This window comes from Balaenoptera borealis (assembly GCF_965194805.1).
Source record: "Balaenoptera borealis genome assembly, chromosome: 3".
Classification (NCBI taxonomy): domain Eukaryota; kingdom Metazoa; phylum Chordata; class Mammalia; order Artiodactyla; family Balaenopteridae; genus Balaenoptera; species Balaenoptera borealis.
In genome coordinates, this window is record NC_138866.1 from 78,880,888 (window position 1) to 78,906,997 (window position 26,110).

Here is a 26,110-nt window from a genome sequence, read left to right on the forward strand (position 1 = left end):
CTTATACTTTTATATATTTTCTTTAAGAATCAATTGTTTTAAGTATCAAAGAAAATTAAGTAATAATTTAGATAAAAGACAAGTTATGAAGAACAAGGGTGAGGATACTGCAAGGTTACACTGAAGCTATTCCACTGAATAAAGAAATTGTGTGTGTGTCTGCAAGAGGAGTACCAAGAACCTAGTGTCAGAAAAAAAGAAGCTCTTTCTTCTGACTACCTGAGAGGTAAAAGACAGATGAAACAGTTAAGCAAAAAAACAATAAAAAATAGAAAAAAAGAATGTAGAAAAGTCAGATCTATTAGAATCTAATAATTGGACAAAGAAAGCAAAGGGGATATCATCAATGCCAATGTGATTTTTTACTCTACAAAAGTACCAAATAGTTTCAGTAAATAAGAAAATAAATTATAATAACGCTTAGTTTTAGAATGTTTGTTCCAAGTCTTGGACTGAATACAAAGAAAGAAACTAGTTACTATTAAATAATAACAAAACAAATTTCTAGAACCTCATTTTGTTTTCTATGAAATTGACAGATACAAAGACTGCTGTTTTCATTTCTTTCACAAAACACAGTTAAAACACAACTTTAAACTGTCCAGGTGATAAAAATTATATACTGAAATGTGTACAATCTACAAGCTATGTCTTTTATAAAACAATATTTTAGCTACTATGTTAATTAGTAACAGTAAGTTGTAACTTACTGTGTTTTCCCTTAAACTTTTCTTGACTGTAAGTGCTTCATAATCATTTTCATTTCAGATTGCTTGATTGATCTGGATTCCAAATCAATAAAAACATGGAGTAAAGAGTAGTCACACTAAATCCATTATATAAAACAGGAAATTCAGTGAATGCACTGATTTTATACACAGTAGGGAATCAGTAATTATCAAATAACCATAAAGTATACAGAAAGCATCAACATAAGTTTGGTATCTTATAACTGTGAAATCTTCACAAACTAGATTAGTTTTACCTATTATATATCACTGTTTTGTCTAAAATATACACAAGTGACAGTCTGAGAAGAAACTATATATGCTCAATAGCATGAAGGAAAAATCAAGCTACTCAAAGCTGAAGACAAAATTTCTACATGAGCATAAATGTGCAAGAACTCCATCTGAAAACAAGGCCCCTTGATATTAACCTAAAATTAATGTTTAAATTACCTAGTCTTTGATAGAAACTAGTCTATGACAACTCTAAAGAATATTTGAAATTAATGTGATGATGCTTCCATAAATAAAGGGGAGAGGTGGTTTCTGGCTTTCCAAAGCAACTAATTTAAAACAGTAATAAGTGTCTAAGTAATGACCTCAGGATACACTGAATTGGAAGTCTGACCTAATTTAGTACAAAATCACACTTCACTTTGGCAAAACTAGTACTGTGGTGGAAGCACTGAAAAACTGTTACCGTGTAATTATCCACTCTCCATTGTGGAGGACCAGGACAAGGAAGAATCTTAGAGACTCTAAGGCTAAATTGGTTAAAAATAAACTACTAAGTTATTTGAAGGTATTAATCAAAATTATAAGCTAAATCAAGATTCGTAAGTATAATCCACAAACAGGCTCAGATGGAGCAATACTGAGCCTTAAAGACCACAGGACTCTTAGGAGAAACTCAGTGACAATGGCCAGACAAGGAAGGATGAATGCAAACTCGTGGAACAAAGGTACACTACAAGAAACATGGAATATTTTTAAAAGAGCAAAGATTTCATCACAAATAATAATTCTGATGAATACATAGCAGTAACTTTTTCCCTTAAAACTCAAAGTGCTAAGTCCTTGAGACAGGCACTGTGCCTTAAATCATCCACATCTCTAGCAGCTAGACAAAAAAAAACCCTAGAAAAATAACAAGAGAAAAAATAAATGTATGTTAATGTTCTACAACTCACAGAGCATGTGTAAACATTATGAATAATGGTTATATAGTATGTGACTTCCTATCTTTGCACCTCTTGCATTTATCACCTTACTGAAGCTAAAGAAAAAAGCATACAGAATAAAATCATCTGAAGAATTCCTCCTCACATTGTTTTCTCATATAAACTTTTCAAATTCTACTAATGTGACCATTTTCTGTCTACAAAGCTTTTCCAGTTAATAAAATTTTAGTAGGTGGGCACCTGCAAGACCCTTTAGAAAAACTGAACCCTGGAAGATATTCAATTAATTCCAGCAATATCAAGCTAAAGCAAAGTAAAAAACACACATAGTGAAATGCATAAGCTTTGACATTATATTCACCAATGTCAAAGAAACTGATATCTGAAGCACAAAGAGGAAAGACAATTAAAGACAAAATAAGGAGTAGCAGAATTTCTACCACACTATGCCTGAAGACACAGAAGAGCATGGTTAACTGCTCTAAGAACCAGATCAACAGATAAACCAGGACAGATAACAATGATCTTAAGTTAGTTAACTACGAGCAATGCTCTATTGCTCTAATGCAAAAGAAACATAATACTTAGTGACTAAAAATAATAATAATAATAATGATAATAATGTAATAGTTAACATTTATTGAGGTTTCCTTTATGATCTATTTTACTGTCCCATTAATGCTCATGACAATCCTATGATGTAGGTACTTATCATTAGCCCCACTTTACAAATGTGAAAGCTAGAGAAATTAACTAAACCAAGGTCATACAGCTAGCATGTGGTATGGTAGAGCCTGGAACACAGCAGACAAGTCTGACTCCAGAGTCCCCACTCAGCCCTTGGAAACAAACAAAGAAATCCCCAACATTTCTTGTTACATACAACCTTGGTTTTCTGAAATATATGTAATTATGAAGATATCATTGGTCATCATTAAAGTAAAAGGTGAAAATATACAGTGTAACAAGGGCTATCAACCTCTTTTTGGTCTCCAAACACTGACAACATATTATTCCTCATCACAACCCAGTGATGGAGCTGAGGAGGAAATACCACCCAGCTAATCCTGATATACCCACCTTGAGAATTCCACAGTATACATACACACATCTTTTTTTGTAAGCAATATTACTTATGGCTCCACCCAAATCTTGCTTGTGGCTCCAAAAGATTTTTAAATAAAATGTATATTCAAAGATTTTTGCCACATTTCTCTCATGCAAGACTCACATTAAAAAAATTTCATCACATATTTCAATATCAACTTATAATAAAGAAAACTGAATTAGTAAAAAAATAATAAAATGCTATTTTTTTCTCAGGTTTCATTCTTCTTCATTCAGCAGTGGTAATGATCTCGTCTCACATTCTACCACCTTGAAGAAATTTAAAGAAGGATTTTTTTTTTTAGAGGACTGCTATAAAATTATCACTGACATTTTAATTAAAAAAAGACATGTATGTAGAATAAACAGGACATTTCCTCTAACAGTCTGCAGTGGCTGCTCCACTGCTTCTTTGTACAGTCTGGGTAAATCATGCAGGCTCTAACTAGACAGAGCAGCTGTATTTCACTGTCTTCAGTAATGTAATCTACATTTATCACTATTTTAATTAAGTGGATTCCTAATTTGGTACTTCCATTGCAAAGAAAAAATACCTTATTCGTTTTTTTTGGTAGACAGCATCTTGTCAGTCTTGGAAACCAGAATTTAATTTTAAACATGTTTCCTACTGCAACTGGCCATTATTTTAAAAAGAACTACCATATTTGTTTATTAGGAGCTTGTTCATTTTCAATCTAAAGGCTTAAACATTGGTTGCTTCTTCAAAATGATTTAAAAAGATGCTTTTGCAGTTCTCAATGTTAACCCAAGTGATATACTAAAAACAATATGTGCTTGATTATTATATTAAATTCAAGGTTATTCAAAATCAATATGAAGCACAAGTAAGAACCTTACAAGAAAAACAATGCTTTACAGAATGTTAAGAAAATTCAGTTCAGTACTTCCTAGAGAAAGATTATGTTTATCATCGGGTTATGTGAAATGCCTGAATATTTAGCTAAATCCATCACTGTGGAATAAAGCAGCTTTTACGTTTTGAAGACAAGTTCTGAATTTTTAAAAATTCATTTCCCATTATTATTTGTAGTTAGAACAATTTGACTTTAAAGAATAAGTATATGAATTACTCTGAAGGTGTGCTTGTTTTAAATGGTTCACAGAGAAACAATTACTGTAATATTACGTCACTGCATTAAATTGTGAATTTTAATACATATGATATCTCAAATCTTATATATCAATAAAAAAGGCCTGATGTTAAAAAAATTTTGTATTCAGCACACATTAATTGAGCATCTTTTATGTGCCAGGTAAAGAATTAAGTACTTTGTATTCAAACCAAAGTAGAACAAAGCCTTTGCACAATAGAGGGGGTGTGTGTGTGTGTGTGTGTACACACATATACATTTACAATACAGTACCAAGTGATTTTTAAACTTTGTTCCTTCAAAGGGGCGGGTCTTTATTGACCCAAGTCCACTTCGACCAGAAAAGCTCCACCTTCATCTATTTTTACACGTCTTTTTTGCAGCCAGGTGAAGAAAGCAAAAGCCGCTTACCTAGAAAGTAGAATAAGGGCTCTAGACTACCTCTAAGAACACAGGTAAATGAAAAGTATCCTAACTGTTCCCAGATATACTGAGGGAAAAAAATAAAAGACTCCCTTTTTTTTTGAGTTTCATTTATCATCAGTTTCACATGTTGCCAAATATTGTTTTGTGGGTAAATGTCTACTAAAGTAAAGTTAATAAACATGGCCTATTTAAGAAGTTTGGGGATGAGGTCTGCAGGGAATTGAAAGTTAATGCACCATCTCACTTTGTCAGTCCACGTTACCAAGGAATGCCATGCCAGCTTTCAGATTCACATAAATCATCAGAAGTTATGAGATCAGAATTTTTAAAGAAATCTATAGTGCATTAAATGTGTTCTAGATTTATATTAAAACTTCCCCATGTAAAACAATACCACTTACCTTCACACTGTGATTTTTGGACTGAAGTTACCATTTAAGCATCTATAATGACTTGGCCAATTAATATACATTATCTCTCATCCCTTACAAAACCTCAAAAGATAAGCTATTTTCACTCCCGTTTGACAGATGAGAAAGCAGGCTCAGACGTTAAGAAATGTGTTCAATATTACATAGTGAATACAAGGAGAAGCTAGGATTTGGGCCCATGGTTTTTTTTTATTAAAATACTCTCAGAAGCAAAATAAACTTAGCACATGAAATTTTTCTCTTCTAATCACAGCTAAATATGATGCCTTCTATTACTATCATTTAACAGCTGTACATAAAGCTGTTTTACAATGAAAAATTTAGCTATCGACATATATGATCAAATAGGCTACCAAAAAAGAGAAAGGAAAATCTAAAATTTAAATCAATGCTAATTAATGACAAATACTTTAGTCATTGTGTAACTCCCTTAGTTTGAATTTAAATAATGTCATGTATAAAGCCTGGGTTACCCAATTCAGGAACAAGTAAAAGTTAAGTTCTAGGCAGCCCACTCAGGCTCTAATTAAATAGAAGAAATGAGTACAAAGGAACTAAATTATTTTTTGAAATACTCCTATTGGAACTCAACTTCAAAAAGATATTTCATGAAGAGACAGTAAAGCTTGTAAGATTCCTTCTATCTCAAATTACTCTGATGAATGTCTGATAAAACTTGAGATTTACCACTGGATAACACCAAGAGGTAGCCAATAATTCTAAATGAAAACTCAGAATGGTCTTTTGTTCCCTTTGTTTAAAGTAAAGCCGCTAGTGAAAAACAAGAATGTCTGCTTAGGAAAAAGGAGTCTCTTGTCTGAGCAAAACTTAAATTTAAATATCCTGCTTCTTACCTGAATATTCCAAATCATCTACATTTATCTACTGTTCACTAAAAGACTATAGAGGGCACTGTTGCATTAGCTTTGAAGCTTTACAATAGAAGCTGAGAAAAACGTCTAGAATGTGTAATTTCTTTAAAGAGTCAAATGCATGGTAATCTACTAAGCCTAATAAAGGGAAAAAACCAAAATGTATGTTTTTCTAAAATAGGCTGAACTTCAATGGGGCAAAAAACTTAACAAAAACAACTGTCAAATTGAGAACACCGCACTGCACACATTTTGCATTTCACTTTGTAGTGCTTTCATGAGAAAGGTAACTAATCATAGCACCTCCTTATCCAATGGAAACAGCACCCCATTGCAAAATCCTCTTCACAATCAATAGGAAAACGAATGTGGCACCTCATGCAATCCTTCCATAATTCTATCAACAGAAAGAATGCAGTCTGTTTGCATACTTTTGTCTAAAAGGCCAATTCCATTTGTCCCCTCTTTGGGAAAAATGACAGCTACAGATCAATCACTCTCCCATGAAAGTAAACACACTGCAAAAAAACAAAACAAAAAAAGGATCAAAATTGAAATCCTCACCTTTTTTAAACAAAATTCTATTACATGTAAAAACTCAAACTCAAAGCAAAATAGAAAAAACAAGTTTTCCTTCAGAGATATGAATTTTGTGCTATTGTGCAACAGTTCTGGGATATAAAAGAAATAAGTTATATACAACAATATTCACTAATCATATAATTACATACGGATAGCATTCAAGCTTTCCATGTATTTTCTGTCCTCTCACATCATTCCTGTTACAACTCTTTGCAACTAAATTCGATTAAGTACAGTGCCAAAGATCTTTTTTAATATATATGTTTGCAATGAATTACAATGAGGCTAGTATATAAAATACAAAGCTACTTATTACCCTACCACTTAATTTTGTTCCACTTGTTTATTCACCAAAAATTAAAATTTTTGACACAAATAATATAAATGGGAAAGGAAAATTAAATTATTTATTTTGGTAATTTAAAAATAATGTCCTGAATTGCTGAAACACTATACAGCTATAAGAATTAAAACATCATGACCAGACTACTAGAGATAATATGTAAAATGAGAAATGCATTAATATATATCAAATCATAACACCACATTAGAAGTTAGATGAATCAACATTAATAAAGGTACCATCATAAAACTAAGGCCTTGGGAATTCCCTGGCGGTACAGTGGTTAGGACTCTGCGCTTTCTACTGCCGAAGCTGAGGGCCTGGGTTCAGTCCCTGGTCAGGGAACTAAGATCCCAAAGGCTGCACAGAGCAGCTCAAAAAAATAATAATAAAATAAAACTAAGGCCTCTAGTAAAGACTCCCAAATTTCCTAGAAAAACAGTATACAACTCATTTTGTCACTCTCAAACTTCCAGAGAGATTGGCACGTTCTCTGAAATCAAAGTGCAGAACTGTGAAAGTGTTAAAAATTCTTCAATAATATGTCAACCTACTCATAAATCAAAAAGAGGGGAAGGGGCTTCAGATGGTATGTAGATTTCATTTTATTACCAAAGCTCCAGTTTAACAAGTTATTTTCAGCCAATAAAAGTCAAAAGTAAAGCATTGTTGAAGTGGCCAGCACTGACTCTAAGGCTTTAACTTATTAACTTAACCAAAATGCTACTTGAGTATTGCTCCCTTAAATTATTAATTTATGAGTTTTGCTTAGTCTCCTCCTGAGGCAAGGCAGTTTGTAGGTATATTGAGTGCATGTAAATAAACAGAAAGCTTTTATAATAGTCTAATAATACACTAAACATAATAAAACAACCTCTTTTAATGAACATTGAAGGAGCAATCCTATGAACCAAGTTTATATAAATGGGCCATGTAATTTAAAGAAACTGTAAGATCCTCTAGGAAGTAAATGCACAAAACCAGAAAAATTAAACATAAGCCTATTGCTTTTCACTGATCTGATAAAATGCATACAACAGAATCAAAGTGCTGCTGTGACTATGAAGAGTATGTCACACGCAATTTCAAAGAAATCTAAGAGAAATGTCGTGAACTATGAGAAAATTTATTTGCAATATTGTTCTTCATCTACCATAAGGATGATTGAAGAAAGAAAGAAAGAAAGAAGAAATAAAGAAAAACAGGTAATGTCTTTAATATTCAGGATATTTAAGTAGATATTTTAGTTTCCTATTATAAAAAGAAATGTAGCATACTAAAATCAATTTTGGTTAACTCTAATTTATGCAAAGCTTGACTGTGAGCAATAGCTGCTAAAAGGATGCAGCATTGTTGATTCATATACAAGCATTTTACTTAACTACACTGGATAATAGCAGTGCTCCTAAAGGAGTATAAAAAGCAAAGTGATTAGCAGTCATTACTGTTAATTAGTGCTCACATTACATTCCTTGGGATGAATCTCCTTTAAGTTGAATACATGGAAAGTTTATTTTTGAAGGACTGCCAAACCTTGCCTAGGTAAGTAGTGGAATAAGCCGTCAACTACCAGTAAGCAAAATAAAAAACAGGGACAGATCAGCATCCAATTAGTATGTCTAAGTTTTTAAACAGGAAAAGGGTTGAGGAGAATGAGTAAAACTGGAAACTCATACTTCACATTCTGCAATCTCACTGATAAAAGGAGGAAATGGTGTGTTTATCAAACTTGCTGTGAGCGCACAGTTCATTCAGAGTCCTGTAAACAATCGCCTGGCTGCCCACTTCCAAATGCATGTGAAAATCTTTGAGATTCAGAGCGTCATATTCAGCAAGCAAGGTCACTCTAGTGATGCCCTGGAAATGGGAAATTAGGAAAACGTGGCAATCAGAGGTTTAGGGCTGACCAGAAAAAGCCCTGAGGCTGGCTCACCATCTTTCACCACCAGTCAGGCTGTCTCTGCCTATTCAGTATTAACACAACAGGGCTGCAAGTGAATGAAAAGAACCCCACACACCTAACTGGGACATTGGCTTTCTTGTTTAGAAAATGATAGGCATTTGTCACAGAAGGAAAAAAAAAACAGAAAAACAAACAAACAAAAAAACCCCTCAAACACAGCTTTCAAGAACCAGCTCTAAAAAGAAAAGAAAAACAGGCTCCTGATGAACCTTCAGTAAAGGACCTGGGGAATGGTGACATCCTGTTGATTACCAGGTTTCCTTGACTCCTATACCATTCTGTGCATTTTAAGATGGAAGCCAAATCTTCAACAAAGAAGCTTCAAAAGCAATGCATGTTCATTAGAGGAAAGAATCAAAAATTCCAATGTGCAAAAATTACACCAATGCTCTTAATACTTTCCATATACAGACTTAAAAATTTATCCTTCAGGGCTTCCCTGGTGGCGCAGTGGTTGAGAATCTGCCTGCCAATGCAGGGGACACGGGTTTGAGCCCTGGTCTGGGAGGATCCCACATGCCGCGGAGCGACTAGGCCCGTGAGCCACAATTGCTGAGCCTGTGCGTCTGGAGCCTGTGCTCCACAACGGGAGAGGCCGCGATAATGAGAGGCCCGCGCACCGTGATGAAGAGTGGGCCCCACTTGCCACAACTAGAGAAGGCCCTCGCGCAGAAATGAAGACCCAACACAGCCATAAATAAATAAATAAATAAATAAATAAATAAAGTACTTTAAAAAAAATTTATCCTTCAGATATTTTTCTATGCATATATTTGTACAAATACTTATACAAAAATGTAATTATACCATACAGAGTATTTGGTACTCCATTGCCTCCTCCTAATAATATATATAGATATATATCTGCAACTTCAGTTTTGATCCTATACAGCATTCCACTGTATGGATACACCATAATTTAGTTTGCCAGCCATTTCTAAATCTTTCAGTACAACTTTATTTCCTTAGAATATATCCCCAAAGTGGAAGGGCTGGATAAAGAGACAGTATATTTTTTGTTTTCTGATGAGTTCTGCAAAATTACACTCAGAAAGGCTGAACCAATTTCTAGGGCTGTTGGCAGCACATAAGAGTACTCACTTCCCCAAAACCAGTATCGTTTCTTAATCCTGCCCAAGTGATAGCTGCATTTTTGAGTTAGTGAGGTTGAACATTTTTTGGCTATTTGAATTTCTTTCTCTGTGAAATGCCTGTTCATATCCTTAGCCCATTTCTCTATTTGCAGACCAGCTTTTAAACATCCAAAAAAAAAGTGATGAAAAGAACTCATCAAATACTACTTTACGGGATCACCAAAAAGAGATTATTTTAAAGACAAGATGGCAATTGTATGGACACTAAAACACCCTATTAGGATTGGTAACTGAACACGTAGTTATTTTACAGCATATTATATTGTAGAAGAAGACTTCCCAACCCACCTAAAAAGAAAAAGAAAAATTAAAAACTGAACTGGTTTAACAGATAACTAATAAGAACCTGCTGTATAAAAATAAAATTCAAAAAAATAAAAACTGAACTGGTTTTGCAAATATTATTTCAATGAAGATATCTTTGCTTTCCATAAATGTAGAAGCTATCACACCAAGGTGGCATCATCAGCAATGTTCTGTTGCTGTTATTATCTTTTTTCTTTTCTGTTATTCCAGGAAAAAATTTGAACACAAAAAAATTTGAAGTACCTTATTAGCTACTTAAGTCAAGGAAGGAGGCTGTAACTGTAAATGATAGACAAGTTCCTCATGCTATTATCCTGGATCAAGGAATCAATAAAATGTGTCATTCTTGAGAAAAGTACTAAATATAAGAAAAAAAATGAAAACTGCCCTCCTTCCCTAAAAAGTCCATTCAATTTAGGGCCTTTTCTCACAGAATCAAGAAACTGACAATGCAGCCAAATATACCAATTCCTAATTCATCCTCAGAACCAGGTTTAGATTAGAATGTAATTTCAAGCTACAGATCACGTCTTTTCTTTTTCAAACAATAGCCTAAAAACTTGAAAAGCTGTTACCTAGACCAGTGCTTCTCAAACCAAGTTAAGGACCACTTTTTAAAAAAAGATTTCCAAACCTTCAAAGACCAACACTTTTGTAAAATGCAATTAAAATGAATTACAAACAAAAAATTAAAAAGATAAAAAACACAAGGCCAAATTTTTATTATTAGATTCAACAAATATAAAATTACTCTCAAATTACTATAAAAGTTTCTAAATACTTACCTTCAATTTCTATAAATAGCTGACCTTGAGCCAACAGCAAACACTTCTTCGACTAGCACCAGCCCCTAGACCATACTCTGAGTAGCAATAATCTAAAACTATTCTGAGAGCTTTGAAATGAGATGAGATCGCAGATGATAGATGAATTTAATCCAAGACATAATAACTCCACCTCCCCTTATCAAACCACATACCTGCCCCCTCTGTCTCACTGCTAATTCACACATGCCTTATTGGTCTATATATGTATTATATATGTAATATATAATATATGTAATATATGTACCATATATATATATATATGGTAATATCTGCATGAATTAACACATATGTAATGCTGGGAGGCAGCAGAACACAGTGATTAAAAGTACATGTTCTACTTTCTAGCTGTGTAACCTTGGACAAGTTACTTAACCTCTGTATCTCAATGACATATCTGTAACACAGGGATAATAAACCAGGGTTGAGGTAAGGATAAATTAGAATATAATGTGTAGAGATCAGGACAGTGCCTGGCAGGTAGTGCTACATGAACAATAGCAACTATAATTACAATAAGACAAAAATAATTGAAAAAAAATCACATGGCTCTGGGCTTTCTAACAATCAATATAAAGAAGAAACTAAAATGAGTTGCGTGATTTAGTGTTCATACAATAAAAACCGTCTTAATAGTTATAGTAAGGCAAACCATTATAAAGACTAAGTCCTGAGAGAAATTTCACCCTTGGATCGTTATAAAGTTGAACATGCAATATGGTGAAAATCTTCAACAGCATCCCTAGGGCAAATACACAATGACAAATTCTGCACACCTCTTATGGACAAGGCACCATGATGAACACTGCAGAGTATCCAAAGTTGAAAAACACAAAGTTGTGCCTTCAAGAGGCTATAAACTGACAAGGAAGATATAATACCTATGCAAATAATGATGTAACACAAGGCATAATGTAATAACAACCCAAAAAAGTAACTAAGCACAACAGAAATTCAAAAAAAGAAAGCTACATTTGAGAAAATCAGGAACACTGCTTTTTGTATCCCTATCCTTTTCTCTTTCAACATAAAATCCAAAGGCTTATTAAGAACCATCCAGAACACACACAAGGTCCAAGTCTGTTGGTCCTTCTCTGGTCATCATTTCCTACATGAAATTATAAGATGCCACTTTTCACTCTATTATTTTTGAGATCTTAATATTTTTCTTGAGAAATGCCTGACATCCCCATCTGCTCTCAGGTGCTACCTCCATGGTACTTTCCTCTTCACTCTTTGGAAGCCACAGAAGCTCCCTCTGATCTCATAGCACATAGCTCAGTGGACAGTAGATGCCTAACCTGAGTAGTCATGTGTACCCCTAGGCTACAAGGCTTTCTGAAACTGATGGTTAAAATAGTAGTTCTTAAACTTTTGAAAAGAACAGATCGCTGTGAGTCTATGATAAAAATTTGGACCTCTCCCCAGAAAAATTTACATTCACAAAAAATTTGCACAAAATTTCAGGGTTCAAAAACATCTCTCCCCTCTAAATTAAGAAATCCTGTCTTAAAGTATCAAGTTATTTTGCACTGAAGTCCACTAGCCTGATTCCTACTAGCTTTCTGTGATCAAGCCCAGGTTATATGACCACTCAAAATCAGTACAAGTTGGGTGAGGGTTAAGAAGTCACAAAAATGACTGTGAAACCAATAAAAATCATTAAAGGAGGGAAACTGTGAAAGGCTCAAAAGGGAAGACCACGGGTTATGTACCAAGTGATGATGATTCTTCCTCCTCTCCTCACCACCTTGCAAAATTAGTATGTAGGAAAGAATCCACAAGGGAACTGGTTTTAAAAGAGACCACAGACCATTTCAATGGCTCTAGAACCAATCTTATAGTAGGCAGCAAAGTATTTTGCACAAGGAAGGGAAAATAAATATCTGATAAATAGTTCTGCCTCTTCTGATTTGTCTCTATTTTTATAGAAATCTATAGGGATCAATATTAGCTAAATTTGGTGAAGGTTAGATAGACTCAGATTAGTAAGTCTAATTTAACAACTGCTCATTGAGCACCTACGCTGTGCAAGTACACAAAGTGACCACATGCCTCAGCACCATAGATTCTATGAATAAGGGTAGGAAAATTCTGCTGGCATTGAGAGGTAATTGCTCTTATATACAGGAGTGCACATAATTGTCCCATTTTACTGCCTCTGGACATTCTAAGAGCCATTTTTAAAATCTGTTAATTCTTTACATACTATTTCAAAAGTCAAAATTCTCTAAATTTAGTTCATTAACCCTCAATGAAAGTCCTTGCTTAAGGCTTTTTACAAATGAGTTAATAGCAAATATACTGCTTCAATTTTAAAAATAAGCATAGTTTAACCCTAAAAGAACACGCCAAAATAATTTTTAATGGGAAAAAAAGCATCTATTAATAAGAACCTTTGTCATCTTTGGGTTCACTTCTTTATCTTCTTTTGAAACAATCCATGCCTCAGTTTACTCATATAGGAAACTAGACAGAAAACATTATTTCCACACATCTCTTGGAAGGTTGAACTATCTGACTGAAAGAGTCTAAAAAAGACTCAGAGGGCCAAAAATTATAGGCAACAAATGTAGTAGAATAAATTCAATCCAATATATAATATAAATTTGCCCCCATTAAAACCTCTTTCACAATTTGAACGATTACCATTCTTTTTCTTCTCTGCATTAATGTACTAATAAAGTCAAGAGGAATTACACTCATCTCCATGCCAACTTGCAGCTACTACTTAATATTAATATACTAATGGAAATTGTATGCAATGAAAAAAACTGACTTTATTTAGCTGTACTGGATTATTTTGGAAGCTAGAGAATAAAGGAGAAAGAAAATCTGAGACTGACATGAAGTTGACAGGCTTTAAAAAAAAAGTAACTTATACAGCATCTTTTTTTCTAGAAACCTAAAGAGGCTCTCATATATTTTCTCATTTATTCTCAAAACAGATAAAAAGGATAAAAGGAAGATATATTCAAATTTTACAGATGGAAAAACTGAATTCCAGAGGAGAACAGTTGAACACAATGCCTGTATAGTCCATAAGAAATAAAAAAGAACGAAATACAATCCTTGCCCCTTGAAGTAATTATAACCTTTAAACAAAAACCCACAACAAAAACAAATTACACAACAAAACAGAGCCAGTAGCTCTGGATATCAAGATAGATTAAGTACTATAAGAGAAATACAATGTTACATGAAAGGTCCAGAGAGGAAGATATTACATTCAGTGGAGGCATATCAAGGAAGACATCAAGAAGGAGATGCCATGTTAAAGAAGGAATTGGAGAGGAAAGGTTATTTCTGAATAAAACATAGCACTCAGCAGGTAAGACAAGGACTATATGGGGAAGAATGAGTTCTGACAATAGTCTAGTGCAGGTGGAACACAGGTTCTATGTGGGGGAATACTGGGAAAATATGAAAGATAAGATGAAGTCATACTGCAGAGCACCTAGGGGGTCAATGGTAAACAGCAAAGGTTTCTGATGAGGAGACAAATGTGACTGGATCTACACTCTAGAAAGACTAACCTGGCAGGAGTTTGCAGGATACATTATAGAGTGTGAGAGAGTGGAGAAAGACCATGGTAATTTGAATCCCACCTACATGCATGACTATTATGTTAAAAGCATTAATATCATACATTGTGCTTCCCTGTAGGTGCTTTTATTTAGAGTCAAGAAATATGATGGACTATTTTAGCTGATGTGTACTACATATAACCCTATGAAGAAGATGTAAAAGGACCATCAAGACTAACATTTATTAAGAGTTAATCTTGATTAAATGAACCCAGATTGATATAAAGCACCTTCTATACCATCCTATACCAGATTAAAGAGATGACAAAGATAGGGTGCTGCAAAATTGAGGATCACAATATTTGTAATAGATAGCTATTGTAATTCATTTGATTATCAACAGTGCCCAGTGAAAGCTGAGTAGATTAGCCATGGAACTGTCAGTTCACAAGGTACCTTACATAGACTCCTTGTCACTTTTTATTTAAATATTACCATCAAGCCCTATCAACCCACCTCTTCAATGTCCTCTCTTCAACTTTCCCACTGGTACTCCCCCAGTTTAGATCCTCAGAACCTTTCAGCTAGCCGAGTATCTCAGTTTCCAATTTGAACTCATCTCCAGAATTCCACTTCCCTAATCCATTTCTTACATTATTAGTGGTTCAACCTAATGGTCTTGAAGTTCCCTTCAACCATATAATTCTATGTCATTTCTTTTGCAAAATCCTTCAAGGTAGTGGCTTTCAAACTTGTTTGACCATGACAATTTGTTTAACAGTAAGAAACACATATATACACGTAATGTTAACAGCCTAGCATGCACACACACACGTGCGCATGTTTCCCAAAATAATAATTAAGCTTACTACATACACTGCATTTTGATATTTTCTATTTTATTCTAGCCTCTTTCATTTAAGGAAAAAGATGTGACCACCAAACTGAGTTTGGAAAATACCGCCTTAGGGACTCTTCACTGCCTGAACTTGGTCTAAAATTTAAGACACTCTTTTTTGTGGCTTCAACCTACCTTTCCAGACTAATTTCCCACTACTCCTTGAACTCTTGAGCTCTAGCCAAATTGAACTACTATTTCCCTAATATATCTCATGATTTCCTGCTTCCATGACTGTGGCTAAACTATGCCCTTAATTTGCAACATTCTCTTAGTCATTTTCCATGCTTGCCTTTGTCAAAATTGAAACAACCTTTAAGGATATCAAATGTAACTTTCCCTGTAAAGCCTCTCCTGATTCCCCAACACAGGGGACTTTTTTCTCCTCTGAATCCCCAAGCCTATTAAATGCACACTCTAATGGCATCTCTACATTATATTAGTTTCTTTGTGTATATGTCTTATCTCATTAGGGTCTGTGAAAGCAGAGACTACGTCTTGTACATTTTTTTACTCTACAGTAGTGGTACATTATAAGCATCCAATTAATGTTTGCAAAATGAATGACATAAGAAAAGTCTCTAAATGGTAGTAGTATAGGTTAAAGTTAACAGGAAAAGTCAAGGTCAACTAACACATCCCTTTGATTCACTCAATTTTTTCTCACATGTCACAGAACAAGCCCCTATTAAATCATTTCTTACCAATAAAAAAGATAAGCTCTAAATATTTATTGATATTATCATTGATTTTATGGCTACTTTATGATTTAGGCACTACAAACTTGCTGAATGAAGACATTCCCTACTTAAAAGGGAAAGTTGACATAAAAGTTCAGTTCAAGACCTATCATATTATTGTGTGACCACCAATAAAGTCTTATGTAACAAAAAATGTAAAGATAACAATAAAGGAATAAAGTAATTTATACTTATAAATCTTTGTAATGTGTTCTCAGTCATTTAATAGAGAACATAACAAAGACATGGTAAACAACAGGTCTAGAAATGAAATAATAGACTGTAGGACAGCAACATACATCTAGCATCTTAGACAACACAACTCCAGAAGTAGACATCAACAAAAGGTTTCTTAAAAAATAAATAGTAGCATAGTCCAAAAAGTTAATAGGACACAAGCATCAGAGGTTGAAAAGCATAAAAGCAAGAAATTTGAAAGACAAGACAAACATACCCAACATACTTTAAAATATATAGAGTAGATGATAAGATAGAAAAAAATCTATAATTCGTAGAAGAAAGGAATACAAGGACATAAAAGTTAGTCAGTTGGTAAATTTATAGAGAGGCAATGAATCAGGCAAAAGATAAAAAGAAAGAGTATATAAGTGCATGTGTAATATACACACACATTCATTGATACTAAGTGGAGAAAGTTCAAAGTTGAGGAGACAGAACGATAGTTTTGCTAGAATGAAGGAGTCACGTTTTCCAGGCTTTAGGGGAAATCTATAGATGAAGACTCTAGACCTGTGATAAGTTTACAAACTGTAATAATTGATGAGTATGATCCAACATTTTATTTCCGGACAGATCATCCATCATGTACTTTCTCATGCATAGTTGACTTTATCATTGAAAGGGCCAGAGATGGCACAGCCTCAATAAAGCCACACCTGGGAGTCAAAATGACACTGGCCTGTGCTAATTCCGAGTTTTCCTATTTGGAGTCCAGAATCAATATTAGCAAAGCATTTCTTGTGCCAAGGGATTAGGCTTAATGTCCAAAATCTTGGGAACCGACAGGGCTTGAGGCAAGCTGTGCAATGCTGAAGAGCCAAAAGCAATCTGTACAGGACTATGGGCCTGTTTAATTAGCACTATGGGTTCTCCCTGAAAATCTTAAGGCCATCTTATATGTGCCTCCCGCTCTAAACCCTTTGGATTTGCCTCAAGCCACCCAATTATCTAGGGTTTTTCCCTGAGATTCAAAGTGAAAAGAGATCCACAAAGTAATTTTCCACCATAATAAGCAGGTTTTCTAAGATATATATACCAAAAATAACTTGAAAAAGTGTCTGCTTAGCATTTTTATAAAACATTCTGCAGCTGGAAATTATTCTTGGTACACTTAATGGTGACACTGCCAAATCTGATAGGACACCCTATTTTGAAAAGTTTCACTATGATGAATAAAAGTTCTATTCTACGAACTATGAATAAAAGTTTCACTTCTATTTAAGCTTCTAAATGAAAAAACAAAAATAAAATGAATTTGCCAATGGTTTTACATCTATTTATAAACAATGTTGTGGCTCCCCTGCATTAGATAAATTATTATATAAAAGATAATTCGTTAAATTTTGGACTAATTTGTTCAACTATCCTTTAAACGTCATCCATATGCCAGGAACATAGCTGGACACTAGAGATATAAAAATGAAGAGTACTGAGATTGTCTTTGAGGGTCTCACAGTCTAGCAAGAGACAATCATATAAACAATCCTAGTATTGATAATATCCTAAGAAGCACAGTAGAGGTATGGACAAGCTGCCAAGGAAGAGACAGGAAGGTGAATTAGAGCCAATTCCACAGAAGGGTATGAAGCAACAAGAGATTCTTCAAGAGAACAAAGAGATAAAGGCGTAGAAAAGCATAGGCAAAGACTCAGATATGAAAAAGCAATCTCCTGGAAACCTAATTAGTTCATTATAACTCAAACCCAGAAGCTTGGGAATGTGGGAATGGCAGGATCAGACAGGCAGGCTTGCAAGGACCTCTTCCTAAAGAGTCTTTTTTTGCCAGGCTAATGTGTTTGGACTTTATCTTAAGGGTGGGTTATTTAAGTATGTATGCAGATCAGCTGATGACAATGTGGTAGCAAGGCTGGAGGGTGCACAAGGCAATATTGAAGGCAAGTGGACCAGTTAGAAGACTTGCACAGTATAGATTAAAAAAAACATTTATGGTGGGAATGAAGTCAAAGGGTCAACTTCAGAAGTCATAGAAGTAATATCAAAAGGTCTTGTAGATCAAATGGTTATGGTTGGGGTGGGAGGCAACTGAGAGAAAGTGGAAGTCTGGTAGTGAGGCCCCAGGTTAGACTCAGGTGATGGGGTAAATGACGATGTTTTTAACTAAGAGGGAAATACAGAAAAGTGAGCACGTTTGTGCAGAAAGATAATGAATAAATTTTGAACTTGTGGAGTTTACCATGCCTACAGGATGTTAAGGTGGAGAAATCATGAGCAACTGAATATATAGGTCCTAGAGTATAAGCTTACTGTTGTAGCTCCAATGGTCAACTATTTTTGAAAGAAGCCAAGAAGGAAGGAAGAGAGGGAGGGAGGAAAGAAAAGAAGGGGGGAGGGGTGCGGAGAAAGGGAGGAAGATCTCAAAAGAAGAACCATTTAGAATGGTTCTCAAGTTTGTAAGCAGTTGGAACCTATTTATTCTCAGGAAACTTGTTACTCTTTACCCCCTGCCACAGTTCAGCCTTCTACCGGCAACAGCCTGCTTTATATTTGGAGACCTACCCTGCCAACAGTGGGTTCTGTTCTTCCCACAGAACCACAGTAGATGTGGTTACAGCAATCACGACTCAGTCGTTTGCTCCACGAACGGCACAGGATCTAGGCCTGTCCAATCAAATGAAATCATTTTCTCCCAACAACAATGCATTCATGGATGATACGTGTCAGGCCACTGAGTGACAATGAAACATAAGTGGATTTTCCCTCTAGCTATTTAAGAAGATTAGAGCTTTTCCTACTAGGTAGGAACTAGAAAGAATGTAACTGTGAACCATCTTCTAACTACAAGGGTCCAGACTGAGAATAGAATCAAAAGAAAAGAAAGGCAAGAGATAAAAACAGCCCAGCAGGCGGGTTGGTCATATAGCTTGTATCCTGTTTCTAATCTACTTGAAGCTAAACTTATCTTTAGGTCATTGTCAGTAAATTCTCTTATTATTTAAACTAGCTTGAACATTACTTTCTACTCCTTATAATCAAAAGAATTCTGACCAATACAAAGAGTAAAGTAGCAATTGATGTTTTCTAAAAATTTTAAATTAAAATCCAGTTTTAAAAAATAAGTTTTTCACAAGCCTGTCTATCAATAGTAAATATTATATCTAAAAAAGAAAAAAGATCATTATTCACTTATTGTTGTATTCAAATTAGAAAACAAGTGTCCACTAGGTAATTTAACATCATATTTAACATCATCAATACCAAGATAAAATGCCTAATGCAAAAAGGAACATGAAAGAAGAAAAGTACCAAAGATTAGAAGAGGAAGACTGAAATTGAATACTCAACTTTGGGAAGAATATTAAATGAATTCCATTGGAATGAAATTAAGAAAGATTTCTGGATTAAGAGATTCCATTAAAATGAAAACAAAGTTATAATCTCCAAAAAACAAAGAAAACAGGGGGGAAACACCAATGGAAAAGGAATTTCATTTAGTTTTCTTGAGTCAGAAAGCAGAAGAATAAGGAACAACAACTGATAAATCAACAGAGGAAGCTGTAACCTACTGTTGTATGGAAGAGAAGAAAGTCAAGAAAGGAACCAAACGAGGCCACATTATTCTGAACTCTAGGTATAACAAGGATGAAATGCGAGGCTGGAAAAACTCTAATGTCAAAAGCATTCACAGTCAGCTTTCCTCTTGCCTTATGCTTAGATATGAACAAGCAACTGAGACATCTGAGAAAAGCCTACAACATGAAAGAGAAAGAAACATGAGAAAAAAAAACCCAAAGAAAACATGAATATTTTAGGGAATGAAAGATAATGTTTAAAATCTCTAATCTGTATTTTAAAATGGATGTAGGGACGTTATATCTATAGAAGAAAAAACAGATTGTTATTAAAAAAGGGACAACCAATAAACAAGTTCTTGGCTACTGAAAATACGATTGCTAAAATAAAAAGAAAATTTCAACAAGAAAGTAGGGCATTTAAAATGGAAACCTCACAGAATGTACAACAAAAAGATACAGAGATGGAAAGTATGTGAGAAAAGACAAGAGACATGAAAATTCAATCTGGGAGATTTAAAGTCTGATCAGTGAGGGTACCAGCAAAAGGGAATAAAGAAAGTCAAGGGGGGTAAATCATCAAACAAATAATGAAAGAGCATTTTGCAGAGTCATCCTCACACTGCAATTCTATTGACTCTGCCATTTTTTGTGTGTCATATTTGACAGCACGTTCTCTTCCCTGCCTCCCCCAAAAAAAGCCACAACAGTTCTAGGTCTCACATCCACACATCCCTCTGCACAGGAGAAAGACCTTATCTTCTGCCAACAATCCATCATCTTAGGCTTCATTCTATTTGGTACAATGCAGGTTAACAAAATCATCCCTGACTAATGGCTATGGCCAGAATGCCATGTTGTGACTGGCTTTCACCTGCATTAATGCCACCCTAAACCATCATTAAGAGAAAGAGGACAGAGATATGCTGCTACTCAATAGGAAGTTGCAGAAGGGATACAGGGGAAACAACCTTCAATGTCCAGTGCACTGTTGTGACATTTCAGCATGTCAAACATAAAGACACAATCATAAAAGATAACAGAGAAGAAAAACGAGTCAGCTGGGGCTTCCCTGGTGGTGCAGTGGTTAAGAATCCGCCTGCCAATGCAGGGGACACAGGTTTGAGTCCTGGTCCGGGAAGAACCCACGTGCCGCAGAGCAACTGAGCCCGTGCGCCACAACTACTGAGCCTGCATGCCACAACTACTGAAGCCCGCATGCCTAGAGCCTATGCTCTGCAACAAGAGAAGCCACCACAATGAGAAGCCCATGCACAGCAATGAAGAGTAGCCCTAGCTCGACGCAACCAAAGAAAACCTGCGTGCAGCAACGAAGACACAACGCAGCCAAAAATAAATTAATTAATTAATTAATTAATTAATTTAAAAAAAGAGTCAGCTAAAAAGGAACAAATATCATATTAGCATCAAACTTCTCACTGGCAAAATGCTAGGGGACAATGGAGCAATGCCTTCAATGATTTGAGGAAAAATGACCTTCATTCTAAAATATTAAATTCAACCAATTTATCAATCAAATATGAGGGCAGAATAAGAACGTTTTCAAAATGCAAGGATTTGAAAGTAACTTCTCTAAGGCAGTCTCTTAATGATGGATTCCACTGAAATTAGGGAATAAACCAAGAAAGAGGGCGATATGAGATCCAGTAAGAAGTGGCACCCAACAGGTGGAGAAAGAAAGAATACATGATCCCTAAACATATTCTCTATAGAGATATGATGTTTAGATGTATCCTTCAGTAACTATTTCATTGCTTTATGTGACTTAAAAGGAAAACACCCACACAATTTGAAAATTACTATATTTTCAGGAAATAATACAAGTTATCTATATACCAAACTAATCCAGATGAGAACCAAAATGACATTTTAATATTAAAGAAATTCTAAAGAATAAAAGACTAGCTATATGATAACCAGATATTTTGAAAACAGCTTGATATAAATATATATATATATAAATATATATAAATATATATATATATATATATATATATATATACACATACCTGTCATAATCACCTGACAATCTATGAGACATAAAGGCTTATTGTATTTCTATTAGTTTTCATGACTTCTAGAAAATAGTTAGGAAACTTTTAATTCTGTAAATTCTTCCAAGTCTTTCTACTTATTTTCAGCAATTAGTCAATTAAACTCTTTGCAAAAACAAGTACCTCCTACTCAAAAATTAGCTCTAATATTTGGGGGGGAAAAAGAGTTTACAAAAACAAAAGACTGACATACATATGAAAGTCACAAAACTGCAACCTGTTATAAATTAATGTTTAAAATGAAAATGAATCTAAATGCTTTCAATTCTTCATTAATATTCAAAGGATTAAAAAAATGCAATTCCATCTTTTCCTTAGAACAAGTGAAGTCTAACTTGAAGAATTATAGCTCCTCTCAATTCGTTTTTTCCATAATTACTCAATTATTCATTAGACTATGTAAGACCACTATTGGAATCTTTGCACCGTGTTTTATAAATGGATTTAACTATAAAAGCCTGGTTATACAATCTCTTCCATAAAAGCAATATATTTCCAATATTTATGTCCTTAAAATATCCTATAGTAAAATTAATATTTTTGCACAGAAAAAGAAGGAACTATTTAGTCCCAGACAACCTGATAACATCTCTTTCAGCTATAGTTATAATTATCATGTACGAACTTCCAAAGCAGAAGTTGTCAAGATTTAACATTAGCATTAATTTATGTCGTAACTGACGGTTACTATAAAGATAATGGCAAAGCATCCATTTCTCCAAAGACAGCATGGATTGAAAGGGAAATTTCTTCTTAATTACTACTAATCAGCCCATTTTTAATTAAATTGATTAGTAATTTATTATCTTTCCCTTTCTTGGAAGCCTGTTATTATCACGTAGTTTCTCCAAAGTTATCAGTTATCAGTGATTTTTAAGCAATACAATTACCTCTAGTGTTGAGTCCCACCATTCTGTAATATTGGTTTATGCTAAAAACTTGATACACAGTTTCTCTGTACCCTGAGAAAGAAATTTTGAAAATGCAGAATTTGCGCTCAGTATTTCACACCTCAAAGTGAATGCTGTCAAGGTCTTAGTTGTGCACATGGGGAGAAGTGAAAACTTCTTTTATGCCTTCCCCTTTGTTTGATAATCAGAATAGTTGTTATTAGCATGTACATCCCCAGAGGGAAGAAATCAGGTCCCTGTGATTTCCTTTGAAAAGTATCTACTTCTTAGGCCATCCATAACTAGACAGTAAATTATGTAACAATTCTAAGTGTTTTCCCTACCAGTTTCTTTTTAAAGTAATTGACTATCAATGAGAATGAAAAGATAAAAGATAACTGCTTTTATCCTTTTAAAAGGATCTCTATTAATTAACATTTACTAAGTATAGTACTTACTAGATATATGAGTCCCATACTTTCTCTCCTAAATTTTCTGTCTAGAGAAATTAATAATGAATACACATTGACTGCCAAACTCTTATATACAGGGACTTAAGTATTTAATTCATACCTCTTACTAACTTAAAGTAAGGCTCAGTCTCTCCCTTTCTTTAGGTCTATTTAAATTTCACCATATCAGAAAGGTCTTGCTTAACCACACCCTGCCATCACTCGTGAGCACCTTGACTCTGCTTCATACTTCTTCATAGTACTCTTCACCACCAAGCATATAATTTGTTTATTGTCTGTCTCCTTCTACTGGAAAGTAAGCTCCAACAAAACAGGACTTTGTTTGATCTGTTCATTGCCCTATCCTCAGTGCCTAGAACTATATATAACAAGCACATAGTAGGTATTCAAAAAGTACTTGCTAAAATCATGACTGAAAGGCCATCAGCTCCAAAATCCTAAGGAGAACTTAATTAAATATCATTTGATAGTTATGGGTGCCAGAGTACACCAAAAGTTCTATTTTTAAATACTATGTAATATAAAGGCATAGTAATAGTTTTCTATCCAAAAAGACAAAATATCCTTTCAAAGGATAGTTGGGCTACTAGCAGTTGTAAATTATTTATTACTAAATAATTCAGTAAATGTAATTTACTAAATTACACACTAAATTCAGTAAAGGTAATTAGTTACTCTGCATACCTTAACAAGTTTCAAAAGCTCATAAAGATCTTCAACCTCATCACCTTCACATTTGGTGTACACTCGTCCTGTATCCATGCTCTTTCCTCTTATGGTGCGGCGATAGAGGGGGAGAGCCATTGCTTCTGCATACAAATCAATGGCGTGATGACCCACTGTCTGATACATGTAGCTATCCAGTTCATCTGACCCCACTGCAACAATTAAAGTAGAAATAATCAGTCAAACAGAGTGAAAGAGAGTGGATTTGAAAGTCCACTGAAGTTTTACTGCTTGGAGAGCAGTCAACACAATTTAAAAGCTTACTACACTATATCTCTCTTCAGTTATTAAATGAAATAAAATATATAAGAGTTACACATTTGTTCAAGCTGCATCCAGTTCACATCAGCTCTGGTCATTTCTTCTGCAATTAGAAATACAAGTATATATAAATTTTTAAAACTATATATAGAACGTTTAAAGAGAAGAGTAATGTATCCAGCAAATTTTGAATAGTTTATTTGATTAAAGATTTTATTACATAAATATTTTTTCAAATCATTCAAAGTTATTCATGAAGTCACCTAGAGTTGTAGAAGAAACTCTTAATTAAATATGTACTTAGTTAATAAGTGACAAATATTTGTAAGAAAAATATTTAGATGCTCTTGATATATTCTATATTCTTACTTCAATAAAACATATAAACATATATAAATTCAGTATTGTTAGAGCAGTTACAAATGTGTATAGAAACATAACTTAAGCTAATAAGTAACACAATCACTGGTTGCCACAAGATTCCAAAAATATCAATGAGTGAAATATTCAAAACAGATGAGTCACATCAGACTTTTTGGTGATACAAATAAACTTAGAAATATATTGGAATATGCTTTCTGATTTCTTAACACTCTTTTTTTTAGAAAAAGGAATCATGAATATACACAAAGATTATTTGCAAAGATGTTCATCACAGCATTGTTTATAACAGATTAAAATGATAGTATATTCACATAATAAAATACTATGCAGCCATTCATATAATTTTGAAGAGGAGTATTTTCTAAAGTATGTTCTGCAGAATAGAAATTCCATGAGATATTAATAGGTATTGGATGAAAAAAAAGGACTCTGTGGTCAAATAAATTTATAAAAAATGAGGATAAACCATATTAAACAGGTGTTTTAACTGCAGTTCTTCCTAGGCTATTCTTCTTTAAGGTGCTCTAACAAGGGGAGAGTGTATGAATTATCTCTCTAAGTTATCTATCCACAGAACACTTATATTTTCATAGGGTATTTGTGTTCCAAACACAATATCTAGAAAATGTTATGGTAGAATAGTACTTAATGACAGGGAAAATGGTCACAATACATTATTAAGTTTTCAAAAAGTTACAAAACAATGTTTGACATATATGTGTTTCTATATGCATATATGCCAAGCAGGTCTAGGCTTTCCACTGTATGTGAAAGAATTCTATCAAAAGGCATGAAAAATGATATTGTAAGGGCCCTTCAATAATCAAAACTGCCACCATATGCTATCAGATTTTGGCTCACCAGATTTCTGAACCCACAGAACAGACTGGCTTCCATGTACTCACATTATTATTATAAATCTGTCTAGTCCTGGTCCCAGTAGGAAGGAGAGATATAGCTAAAGTTACCTAAAAACCTTTCAGATTACCTTCATCTCAAGTTTAAACTAGATCTTTAAATGTATTAGTTTTAAAGGCAATTAATACAATCGAATTAATATATTTAAATAACTTTGAGCTACTTAGCAAGAAACTTCCTGATGTTAGCCTAATAATTAGAACACTTTACTGACTTCAAAAACCTGGAAGACAATTTTCCTTTAAGGCTCCATTTAGTCCCAACCACAATGTAACTTTTATTAATGGAAGCTACATAGCAACAATGGTATGAGAGCAAATAAAACCAAAAGGCTCCACTGTTGCCTGAAACACTTCAATTAACACACCACAAAAGTTCCTACTACAAATTTAAAGAGATGGCTTTATGAATTTTATGAC

At 34.1% G+C, this 26,110-nt stretch overlaps 1 protein-coding gene across 5 annotated transcripts in view; it reads right to left on the minus strand.

Moving 5' to 3' along the window:
* Nucleotides 1–26,110, minus strand: part of DPH6 (diphthamine biosynthesis 6) — a 445,312-nt gene that overhangs the window by 412,392 nt on the left and 6,810 nt on the right. For 4 of the 5 annotated variants that reach the window (XM_082384997.1, XM_082384998.1, XM_082384999.1 and 1 more), the window contains exon 3: nt 24,087–24,280. In XM_082384997.1, coding sequence (XP_082241123.1) covers nt 24,087–24,280 — 194 coding nt within the window. Of the gene's footprint in view, nt 1–6,382; nt 8,640–24,086; nt 24,281–26,110 lie in introns of those variants that run through there. The other variant, XM_082385001.1, reaches the window with a different exon arrangement.